General features: G+C 41.8%; 2 protein-coding genes across 3 annotated transcripts in view; one reads left to right on the top strand and one right to left on the bottom strand.

Annotated features, from left to right (window-relative positions):
• The window catches only part of LOC135091709 (DNA polymerase delta subunit 2-like), a 293,047-nt gene that overhangs the window by 174,095 nt on the left and 106,452 nt on the right, over positions 1-12,500 (top strand). The window lies entirely within an intron of this gene.
• LOC135091710 (uncharacterized) overlaps positions 5,423-12,500 on the bottom strand; it is a 23,183-nt gene continuing 16,105 nt past the window's right edge. The window contains exon 2 of the mRNA XM_063989613.1: positions 5,423-6,793. Within this exon, the coding sequence (XP_063845683.1) occupies positions 6,028-6,345 (318 nt within the window). The 5' untranslated portion in view covers positions 6,346-6,793 and the 3' untranslated portion in view covers positions 5,423-6,027. The remainder of the gene's footprint in view (positions 6,794-12,500) is intronic.

Genomic DNA, 12,500 nt, shown 5'->3' with positions numbered 1-12,500 from the left:
GGAGGAAGGAGGGAGGAAGGATGGATGTCGAGAGGTGGAACGGAGGTTGAGGGAAGGAGATGAGAAGAGGAAGGAAGGGGGAAGGGAGGAGAAGGGTTTTAGGAGAGGGGAAGTAGGGGGGTGATGGGAGGAAGGGAAGGGGAACTGGGGTAGGAACAAAAGTTTTTGATAAATGGGTCTTAAGATTTATTTAGGTGGTCGATGCTTTGTTTTCCGCGCCCTCGCACACGCACACACACACACACACACACACACACACACACACACACACACACACACACACACACACACACACACACACACACAAACGCTAACAAGGTCGTTTAAGGTCGCCAAGGACAAAGTAAGTTGTTAATGGAAGGAAAAATATCATAAAGATTTCTTGTTGGGTTTAAAGTCTTAGTTTTCGCAAGTTTCCTTAATTTTCTCTCACCCACTTCACTTTAAATCTCTCCTTTTCTCCTTCTGTTCTTCATTTTCCGCTAGTTTCCTTTTTTTTTCCTTTTCTCTGCCTCATTTCCACTATGCCCTACTCTTTTGTTTATCTCTTCACTTATCCTGCCTTGTTCTTGTATTTCTTTCTCACATCGTTTCTCTTTCTGACTTTATTCTAATTTCTGTCTTGTATTTTTTTCATTCTGTTAATTAATATGTTCTTCTTTTTTCTCTTTTACTTGCCCTCCCCTTCTTTCCTCATCCTGTCTTCCATTCTTACATCTTTTCTCTATTTCTCTATCTAATTTTATATTAATTTGTCTTATATTCTTTTTTTTTCCTTGCTTCACCAGTTTTTGGTGCGGGAAAGGTCTGTATTGAATCATTAGTCATTTTTTTTCCCTTCCTGTTCCCAGTTTTAATCCACTTTCTCTTTCTTTTCATTTCTTTCTGCTACTGTTTTTTTTTTTTCCTCGTATTTCATTTCTCTTACATTTTTTTTTTTCGGTGGTGGAAGTGGGAGAGTGTTATCTAAATTCATTTATTCCTCATTTACTCTCCCTTTCCTCCCCCTCATTTTCTTTTTCGGTGGTGGAAGTGGGAGAGTGTTATCTAAATTCATTTATTCCTCATTTACTCTCCCTTTCCTCCCCCTCACTTCCACACATTTCCTCTGCCTCCCTTCTCGCCCTTCCTCTCCCTTCCCTCTGTCACATTCCGTCACATTCCTCTCTCCCTGTACCCATTCTCTCCTCTTCCCTACCATTTTTCTCCCTCTCCCTCTCTTCCTGACGACCTTTCCCTCCTCCCTCTCCCCCCGCTCCCCCCTAAGGGCCGTCAGGGGTCATCAGCGGGGGTCACCTGGACGAGGCTCCCAAATTTATGTTAATGACCCTCACCTGAATTAGGAAGAAGGTTGAGGTCAGGTCATAAGAGGTCGTAAAAAGCTTAGGCCGAGGTCAACACGCCATTACTTTATTGACCAGTGCTAAGGGTGTGAGAGTGAGGTCGTTATTTTCATTATCATTGTTATTTTTTGTTATCTTCGTCATTGGGTTTGAATGGGCTTTCTGTTCTCGTGTGTTTAATGGAGAGTGAATAGATAAGTTAGCGGGGACTTGGGTTGTGTTGTTGTTATCGTTGTTGTCATTGTTTTTTTTGTCATTATCGTTTTTTTTTTTTTATGTAGGTTTGGTGGAGGGATTTTTAGTTTGCCATTAGCATTGCTATGGTCTTGCTTTTTTTTTTTTTTTCATTACAGGTCGTTGGAATTTGAAGGGTGTCATTATTACCATTATCTTATTCATTATCATCAATATGAATCGTAATTTTGTGCAGTGTATTATTGTTCTCGTTATTATTGTCATTCTTATCATCAGAAGTAAAAATCTCGTTTGCGTTTGTTATCATTATTGTTATTATCAATCGTAGTTGTTTTAAATTTGTCATTACCATTATTTTCATTGTTATCGTTATCAGTTCTAAGATTGCGATAAATGTCATTGTCATCATCGTCATTATCGTCATTCTTATAATTGACACTCGTGTGAATTTTAAGTTCGCTATTATGACCATCTTCACAATTTTTAACTTTCATCATTATCAGCCGAAAGGGTGTGAAGTATTTCATTATCATCAGAACTTTCATCATTATTCTAATTGTGAATTTGAGGAACGTTAAAGGAAGTGTCACTATTTTCATCATTATCACCATAAATCTTTGATAAAAAAAAAAAAAAAAACATCAAAATCACCATTCTTATCATTATCAACCGTTGGGATCTGAAACACTCACCTATCTCACCACGATTATTTTCTAAGGCCAGAGCAATGAATAACCGGATTCTCAAAGCTGTTTCCCTTGTTAGTAATGTAGAAATCTTTGTTAATTTGCCTCTAGAACCATAAAAAAAAAAAATAAATAAATAAAAAGCTGTGTATCTTTTAACACGATTATTTTCGAAGACTACGAAGATGATAAACCGGAATCTCAAGAGTGTTTCTCCTGTTGATAATGTAGAAGTCTTATTAATCTGTCACTCGAACCATAAAAAAAAAAAAAAAAATTAAAAACGTGTAACTTCAACACTATTATTTTCCAAGCCCACGAAGATAATTAGCCGAGTTCTCAAGAGTGTTTCCCCTGTTGATATTGTAGAAATCTTGTTAATTTGTCACTAGAACCGTAAAAACACCTTTAAAGACCCTTAAAAACCCATGCCATAGGTTGCATCATGAGTGTAACCATCACCATCACCATCACCATGTACCTATCAATCTTCCTCCTCCATACAAGACATGCTCCCTTTCTACGCGCACAGAGACACAAATAGCCGCAATTTCTCTTCTATTCATTCCCCTAATCTGCCTCTATTGGGCGGAAAAAAATGGACAAACAGGAGAGAGATAGCGAGGGGGTCAGATGGTGGGCTGAATGGATGTGGACGAGCCCTCACGACACTCTTTGGGTGATGCACGGCGCACTAAAGCAAATTAAGATAGTATGCCATAAATCCACTTTCTTGCCTGGCTTTTTATTGCGTCGCTTCCCAGTCTCTGTCTCTCTTTCCTTCCGTGTCTGTGTTGTCGTAAATTGCTGTTGTTTTTTTGGGCGAGTTTGTCTTCCTCTGATCTCGTTTTCTTTGTTTGCCTAGCACGCGCTCTCTCTCTCTCTCTCTCTCTCTCTCTCTCTCTCTCTCTCTCTCTCTCTCTCTCTCTCTCTCTCTCTCTCTCTCTCTCTCTCTCTGTGTGTGTGTGTGTTTGTGGTTATGGGCTGATGGGACGTAATGTTGTTGTTGTTGTTGTTGTTGTTGCTGTTGTTGTTGTTGTTGTTGTTGATGTACTTTATGCGGTTTCTTCTAATATTAGAAGAAACCGCATAAAGTACATCTGTCTGAGTAAGAGTTAGTGGTATGATTGATTAGCTGAGTGAGTGAATGAATGAGTGAGAGGAAGATGAGTAAGTGAATGATTGACTGACAGGCTGAATGTGCAGGTCAGTAAGTGAACGAATGAGTATCGTGTTGTTATCTGAGTGAGTGAGTGAGTGAGTGATAAAATCCATTTGTTGCTTGGTAAGGTACAGATTTTCATTACTTATTTTTGTGTTATATTTTTAGCCAGTAAATGTTTCTTTTCCCAGTTAAATTCTTCTTTTCACTATGCTAATGAGGTTAACCTAATGACTTTCTACTTTATTTTTTTAAATTTTTATTTTTATTTTTCGTAACTGACTTTTACTCTGTCAATCCTGGTCAATTTTCTTTTATCCCCTCAATTTTCATTACGTTTCTTTGCTTTCAACTGACTTTTTCAACTATTTCTTTATTTTATCATTATTACCATTATCTAAAAAAACAACAACATTGTTCAGTTATTCATTATTATTATTATCATACTCTCTTAGACTTGTGTGCTTTAAATCGCGACTTCCAATAAATGAAAGAAAAGAATACTGGTAAATGAGGTATAAGTAAAAATGTTTCCCTTGCAACTAGTTCCGTTTTCTGTAAAAGAGGATGAAGGACAGAAAACGGGTATAAAAGCACCCAAAACTAGAATATTTAGATTTTCTTTAATTTAATACTAATCCTGAAGTCAGTGTAAGAGTTTAGAGTTGTAGTTATAGCGAAGATAATATTATGAAACACAACAATGAATAATAATGGTCTTGCTGTGTCTTTTTAGCTCGTTAAGAGAACCTCTTTGTTCTAAGTGGCTTTTGTGTTGCGTTACATTGTTATTATTATGCTTGTCATTTTGGGATGGTGATACTGAAGAGAAAAGTACGCAGAAGTAATACCCAGTAGTGAGACAAGTAGCAGGAGGAGGGGGGGAGGAGAGGAAGAGTAGTAGATTTTTAATATTTTCTTCCATAGAGTGTAAAAGAAGTAGGTAGGCATAATTGATACATCTGAAATACACATTAAAAATACTCCTGAACTGTAAGCCTCCAATATATATACTCCTATAGATGCTTACTATTACTATAGAAGAAGAACGACTGTGTTAAAATAGTGAAGTGTGCCTCTTCTCCATCGACTCATTGTTTTCTCTTACGCCAACCAGAGGAAGAGAGAACGGTTGAAGAAAACGGTGGCTTCTTTAAAGGGGAAACTGGTGTAGACTGCCCTGCAAGGAGAAGTTTATTTAAAAGGGAGTGTAGAGGAGGCTCGTGTACTCACCTGCCTCGAAGCTGACTTGTTCATAGCCCGTGAAGTGGTCCATATGCTCCATCGGGGGGGCGGAGGGGACCACCGACCCCTCCTCACACGCGTCACTAATCATGGCCTGCAGAGAACAGAATATTAGTGACCATATTTATGTATTTATTGAAAGGTTTAGTGTTGATAGGGAGGAAATACATGATGCAGCTTGTTTCCTACTTACCATGAAGCGACTCTGTTTTAATGTTCTGTGATATAATGAACTAGAAAGACTGTTGGGAGGAGGTAATAAAAGAATTCATTTTAAATCTTAAGGGAAACATTTTTTGCATAATATTAACTTTTCCTCCACTTCATCATCTCTCATTAACAACCCTTTATCTTTCCCCACCTTCTCCCCTCATCTCTCCGTTCCTTCCTCCTTTCTATAGCTTTCCTTGTCCTCCCTCCCCACCCTCCCGTTCCCTCCTTGAGCTCCCCCTTCCAAAAGAAAAAAGGCGCCCACCAACTTGTGTCAGCGCCATAAAAAGCGAGTAAAACTTAGGTGTAAACGTTGGTGGCAAGTTGCTAGTTGGCTGCAGGTGCTGGTGGCTTCTGGTGAGTGGAGGAAAGTGGAGGGAAGTAGAGGAAAGTGAAGGAAAGTGAAGGAAAGTGGAGGAAAGTGAAGGAAAGTGGGAAGTGCAAGGAAAGAGGGGGAAATTGGAGGAATGGAGGTAACTGAAGGAAAGTATGGGAGGTAAAGAAAGTGGAAGGGATGAAATTGTGAAGGAATAGAGGAGGAAAGTAAAGGAAATTGCGACCTTCTTGAGTCCATGTGGGCAGTACAAGCGACGGAGGAAAAGACACAAAGGGAGGAGGAAAGGAGATTGGATGGGTGCATTGTGGAGGAAAGGAGATGGTAAGAAAGAAAAAGGGAGAAAAAAAAAAAGGAGTTGGGATGTTTTACGAAGAAAAAGGTGAGAAGTTTGTGGTTCCAGTGAGAGGGGAGAGAGGAATGGTACAAAGGAGAGAACATGAAGACAGAGGAAACACAGGTTTGGTTTCTTTATGCCGACTTTCATGTGTGTTAGTTGCATGCGTGCAGGCCCCGTGAGGTGGCGCGGGGTCGTGGTGAGGTGGGTGGGGGTGGGCTTGTGTTGTGGAGAAGTGGTCATGTGTTGTGCGGGAGTAGGCATGTATTGTCAGCGGGTGGGCGCGTGTGTGTGTGTGTGTGTGTGTGTGTGTGGGTGAATTGCGTCCCAGAACACTTTTGGGTTCCATCTTGTATGGCAGACGTGTTGTGTTTGTGCGTGTGTGTGTGTGTATGTCAGATGCGTGCTTTATGTGTGTGCGCGTTGAAGTGAGTATGTGAGACTTGGATATTGTGTGTGTGTGTGTGTGTGTGTGTGTGTGTGTGTGTGTGTGTGTGTGTGTGTGTGCGCGTGACTCACAGGTGGACCTGATGGAGGCTGGGCGCGTCCACGTCGGGGGACCAGGATCCGGGGCCCCTGGAGCTGGAGCCCCGAGAGCCGGAGCCCCGCGAGCCACTCCTGCGTGAGGTGCTCTCGCGGAATTTTTTCAGTTCCCGCCTGGTGCCGCGGCGGGAGAAGCGTGGCGAGTTGACTGGGGAGGAGTCGCCGGACAGCTCGTCGTCCTCCTCCATGACGCGGTGCACGAGGGGGTGCAGAGCCGCCTCGTCCAGGCTGTAGTCCGGCGGGTAGTCCTTCACGGTGTCCGCCGGGAAGAATATCTCGCTGCGAGGCATGGCGGCGGGGTGTGTGTGGAAGGCGTGGGTGCGTTCACGGCCTCGTCAGCTGCTGCTGTTTCCTCGCGCCCACCACTTCACGTCATGTCCACCGCGTCCTCCCGCTGTCGTCCGTCTGTCTGTGCGTCGCGTACTCGCTGCGTCACGCCGCCATGCCTGTCCTCAAGTCCTCATGCCGGCGGGGCGCAGCGCTCCCTCTGGAATCTGTTTTGCCGGGCTACGTCAGGCCGCCGCCCATGGCGACGTAACGCCCCTGGTCTATACACACACACCACACAGACACGCCCGCCACGCAGAGTCGTCACTTCCTCAGCCGAGGCGGAGCACGGTGTTCACATCCTCTGAGGGGAGTGTTCCTGCCCGCGGAGAGGCGCCGCCGAGGCCACCGTCAAGCCAGACTGCAGCGGCGGGACGGCGGGCGCGGCGCGGGGCTCATGCTGCTGTGAGGCTGTGATGGGAGGGATTGTGAGCAGCGGCACAGCGGCACACTGGCGCATACCAATATGTTACTATCACCACACTGCCGAGCACCGTCGCATCGCGACTACGCTGGGTAACCAAGACGACGGCGCTTATGTAAACGAGATTGAGGCGGAATATTACGCTTTTATCCTCGCCGAGGTGAACCCCGTGGCCTTGTGGCTGCGCTGGGGCGTGGGGCGCGACGTGACGTGGGGATACACTCCTATGGGCCACTGTTGCTCCCCTTGACGCCCTTCTTGTGCAACGAAAGGCGTGGGTCCGCGGCCACTCAGTCACAGGGCAACAATTATTTGAGTCCACACACTGTACCTTACACACACACACACACACACACACACACACACACACACACACACACACACACACACACACACACACACCATCTGCTCGTATCGGAAGCTAAACGAAAACTGACATGTGAAACTACCTCTGGAAAACTAATGACAGACACAACGAGGTGGAAACAAGGGAGAGAAACATGTCAGAGAGAGAGAGAGAGAGAGAGAGAGAGAGAGAGAGAGAGAGAGAGAGAGAGAGAGAGAGAGAGAGAGAGAGAGTATGATAAAAGAGACGAGAACACACTTTCTATTTTCCGCATTTCCTACCTCCTAACCGACTCCCTCCTTCCCTCTCTCCCTCCCTCTCTCCCTCCCTCACCTGCACAAACACTGCGCTACCTGGATAACTAAACAAGCGTGAAGCAATGTTTCCTCCAGCGTGAGAGAGAAACCGGAGGTGATTTTGGCACGGATTACTGAGAGAGAGAGAGAGAGAGAGAGAGAGAGAGAGAGAGAGAGAGAGAGAGAGAGAGAGAGAGAGAGAGAGAGAGAGAGGGGGGGGGCGGAGAAGGGAAGGAAATTACATGAGGGAAAAATGTCAGCGGAAAATAAGCTAAAAAAATGTATATGAGAAGGAAATAATGGAAAGAACGAAAGCTTGAAGAGGAAGAGGAATATAGAGGGAAAGAAAGAAATGAAAGGGAAGGGAAACTATGGCAGGTGTGGGAGGTTAGACCAGGTGTGTTATGGGTCTGGTAGTGGGGAGTTTGTTTTCTTAGCAAGTAACTTCCCTCCTTCCGTCTTCCCTCCCCATATCCTCTTCTGTCCTCCCCTCCTCCCCGCCAGAATATCAACAGAGGGGGGTAAAGAGGAATGATTGAGGTGGAGAGAGAAAAATTACTCTCTCTCTCTCTCTCTCTCTCTCTCTCTCTCTCTCTCTCTCTCTCTCTCTCTCTCTCTCTCTCTCTCTCTCTCTCTCTCTCTCTCTCTCTCTCTCTCTCTCCGTCAGTCAAGTACATGTCAGTTTGAATGAGGGAGAAAGCGAGAGATGAAGGGAGAGGGAGGGAGAGGAGGCTGGTGTGGGAGATAGTGTCACAGGGAGAGTTATAGGCCTGGGGAAAGGGAGAGAAAGTGAGAGGGAGAGAGAGGGAGAGAAAAAAAGTCAGAAAAAGTAAATGGGGGTAAATGAATACACGTAGGAAGTAAAGGAAGGAAAAAAATGCTTTGAAAATAACGTGATGCTATGAAGGAGGAGGAAAGGAAAGAATAGGGAGAAGAGGAAATGAAGGAAAATAATGCTGGAAGATAAATAGCAATGATGAATGAGGAGGAGGAGGATGAGGAGGAGGAGGAGGAGGAGGAGAAGGAGGAATTGGAAGAAGACAAAACAGAATGATGGAAATGAGGAAGACGAATATTGAAAAGAAAAGTGAGGAAGATAGGTAAGGATAAAGATTTAGGAAGGGAAGGAGGAGGAAAAGGAGAACTGAGGTATGAGAGAGGGAAAGAAAGTAAAAAAGAAAAAGAAATGAAAGGAGGAGGAGGAGGAGGAGGAGGAAGTAAGATATGGATGAAAGGAGAATACGAAAAGAAAGAAATGGGAGGAAAGACAGATGAAGAGACGATAACTTTAAAAACAAAGAATAGAGCGAGGCACAAAAGAACGATAAAAAAGGAAATGTAAGAGAAGAAAGGGGAGGAAGAGCAGGAAGATAATACAAAAAATATAAAGCAAAACTAAAATAATAAAAAAAATATATAAGCAAGAGAGAGAGAGAGAGAGAGAGAGAGAGAGAGAGAGAGAGAGAGAGAGAGAGAGAGAGAGAGAGAGAGAGAGAGAGAGTTTCATACCAACCTATGATCTTTCAAAACATACATATTTCATCTAAAAAAATATGAACAGCTGTCGGCAACACCGGTTGAATTAGAGGGCAAGAATTCCCTTTAAATGAATCAAAATAAAAATTGTTTGCCATCAACATTACAGAAATTTAAAGTGTAAGTTTGTGTTTTACATGTAAATTGTAATCTATGGCGAGGAGGATTATTGTGGTGTTCATAATAATAATAATAATAATGATAATAATAATAATAATAATAATAATAATAATAATAATAATAATAATAATAATAATAATATTAATGATTATAATAATAATAATTTTTATTCTTATTATTAATATATATTACTACTACTACTACTACTACTACTACTACTACTACTACTATTACTACTACTACTACAAACTACTACTACTACTGCTATCACTACTATTACGACTACTACTACTGCTATCACTGCTACTACTACTACTACTACTACTACTACTACTACTACTACTACTACTACTACTACTACTACTACTACTACCATGTACTTCTCCTTCTACCAATACTACTACTACTACTACTACTACTACTACTACTACTACTACTACTACTAATAATAATAATAATACTAATAATAATAATGATATTTTGTTTTACTATTAAGAGTACTATTGTTACTTCTACTTGTTAACATAATTCATTTTACAGTAGGTTACGGTAATATATGTAACAATACTTTGAAACTACATTATTTGTCTATTTATTTATTTATTTAGTTATTTATTTATTTATCTATTTATTTATTTAGAGAGAGAGAGAGAGAGAGTAAATATTCCCGAGTTATAGATTTATTGAAACCCCACCGGAAAAGATTGAAAAATCCTCTCTCTCTCTCTCTCTCTCTCTCTCTCTCTCTCTCTCTCTCTCTCTCTCTCTCTCTCTCTCTCTCTCTCTCTCTCTCTCTCATACACTCATTTAGATTGTGTAACATAGCATATCAGACATTCTCGGTAGGGCCAACAAGTGTGCTCTTATTTGTTTTTCATTTGTGTTCCCTTGTATATTCCTTTGACCTCGATCCGGCACAGAATGTGTCCTGATCAAGTATTGAACCTGACCTGTCTTGTAATCAATTCCTGTTAGGTCATCAATGAAGGTATTGACCGAAGAGAGAGAGAGAGAGAGAGAGAGAGAGAGAGAGAGAGAGAGAGAGAGAGAGAGAGAGAGAGAGAGAGAGAGAGAGAGAGAGAGAATAACTTGATACGTGAATGAAAAATGCATGTCAGAAGCTTGTCAGTCTGTCTATCCGTCTCTCTCTCTCTCTCTCTCTCTCTCTCTCTCTCTCTCTCTCTCTCTCTCTCTCTCTCTCTCTCTCTCTCTCTCTCTCTCTTTTATACAAAGTCAGCGAAGAGGAAGAAGGCAAGAATGGAGTGTCAGGTTTTCCCCTCCTCTAAAAGAAGGAAAAGATGGCGAGGAAGAAGGATAGGGAAGGAAGGAGGGAAGGAAGAAGTGGAGAAGGAAAGAAAGAAGGATAAGATGGAAAAAGTGTAGGCGGAAGAGGAGACACGAAGGAAAGGGAAAGGAGGAAGGAAAAAGAGGAAGAGAATGAGGGAAAATATTACCTTTAAGCAGAGAGAGAGAGAGAGAGAGAGAGAGAGAGAGAGAGAGAGAGAGAGAGAGAGAGAGAGAGAGAGAGAGAGAGAGAGGCATACATTTAGAGCACACGCGTGTTTCTTCCTTCTAAGCCTAATTTTCCCAGACGTGTGTCGCCCCCAATATTCTGCTAATACTGCTGCTGGACGGCTGCTGAGGGCTGTGTGGGGCTGAGGCATGAAGGGGCGTGTGTTTGTAGGTAGCTCGTGTTGTTGGTGGTTGTGGTTATGTTGCTGGTGGTTGTGGTAGTAGTAGTGGTGTTTATATAGTTGTTGTTGTCGTTATTTCTGCTGTTGTTATTATTTTTTATGGTGTGAACTACAGAACGAAGAAATTAACGTATTTTGAAGGCAATGAACGTTCAAAATTAAATTAGATCCATATCGTGTAAGCAATATATGTAGATAATAAAATGAAACGTCTAAGTAAATATTTCAGACCTGGAAGGCTCTATATATTTAAACTTAACAAGAAGCTTTCCAATTTTACTTTTCTCAAACTCCTCCGTCCTTCGCATTAAAACTTTTCCTCTGTCTCTTTGGGGAGAAAATTTTTTTTTTTTTTGAAAGGGAAAAAAATCGAAATTGTAAAGAGTTAGGGGAAAAAAACTGTAATTAAAAGGAAAGAGGAAAGGAACATAATGTGGAGTGAAAGGAAAGGAGAAGGAAAAATACAAGGAAAGAAGGAAGGATAAGAAGCAAAAGAGGAGGTGGTGAAAGGGGAAGTAATGCAAAGGAATAGAAGAATAGAAAAAGGGAAAGATAACACAAAGAAGGAAGAATAGTAGAGGAGGAGAAAAAAAGAAAGAAAAGAATGAGAAAGGATGACGACGACGAGGAGGAAGAGGAGGAGAGGTGAAGAGGAAAATAAAAATAAAAAGGACATGGAGGAGGAGGAGGAGGAGGAGGAGGAGGAGGAGGAGGAGGAGGAGGATGTAGTGATTGTGGAATAAGTAACAGAGGAAGAAGAGAAAGAAGACGAAAAAGGAGGAGGGGGAGGAGATGGTGGAAGTGGTGGAAAACTAGGACAATGAGGAGGTGGAGGAGGAGGAGGTGGGGGGAGTACGAAGGTGAAGGGGAGGGAAGGAAGGAAGGAAGGAAAGAAAAAGGAGTAAAAGAAGGATAAGAAGGAGGAGGAGGAGGACTTTTAGTTAATTAGAGGGAGTCATTGAAAGAAGGAAAGGTTTAACGTAATGGGGAAAGATCGTAAGAAGACTGAATGGAACAAAGGAGAGAGAGAGAGAGAGAGAGAGAGAGAGAGAGAGAGAGAGAGAGAGAGAGAGAGAGAGAGAGAGAGAGAGAGAGAGAGAGAGAGAGAGAGAGAGAGAGAGAACTGCACTGAATATAATGAAATGTGGTACAAACAATCGTAGAGTTTGATGTAAATTTGTAAATTTTGTATAGTATATATTTTTTTTCCTCTTCGTTCATATTTTAATCCAAAGAAATAATAAATAAAAATACCTTTCGTCCTTTATGCCTGTATTGGAATGTGACAAACACTTTACGTAGAGTTTTGCGTGATTTTTTTTTTTTTTTACGTTTCCAACAAAATATCTTTTTCCCTGTTTCATTTGATCCAAGAAGAAATTGTAAAGGAACTTATATTTTATGAATAGTTAAATATGGTAGACATTCACCGTAGAGTTTTACATATTCTTTTCAAAACTGATAACTCACTTTCATCTATTTTATTTTATCAAAGGAAAAAAAATATATATGTATAAAAAGTAAGTTCCCTCTTGTCATTGGCGCTTCCCTTTATCCACTTAACTCTTCCTAACCCTCCAAAATTGCATCCTTGCTCCCTTAATCCTCCTTAATGGTACCGTTCTTTCTCATTCTCTTTAGGGGTGAGACTGAAGAATTTTGCTGAAGTCTTGCCAGTATAAGATAGTTTGTCAGCGCTGGG

Source organism: Scylla paramamosain, chromosome 38 (assembly GCF_035594125.1).
Source record: "Scylla paramamosain isolate STU-SP2022 chromosome 38, ASM3559412v1, whole genome shotgun sequence".
Taxonomy (NCBI): Eukaryota; Metazoa; Arthropoda; class Malacostraca; order Decapoda; family Portunidae; genus Scylla; species Scylla paramamosain.
The sequence above is the reverse complement of the archived record's forward strand: the minus strand, read 5'-3'. Positions and strand labels throughout refer to the sequence as shown.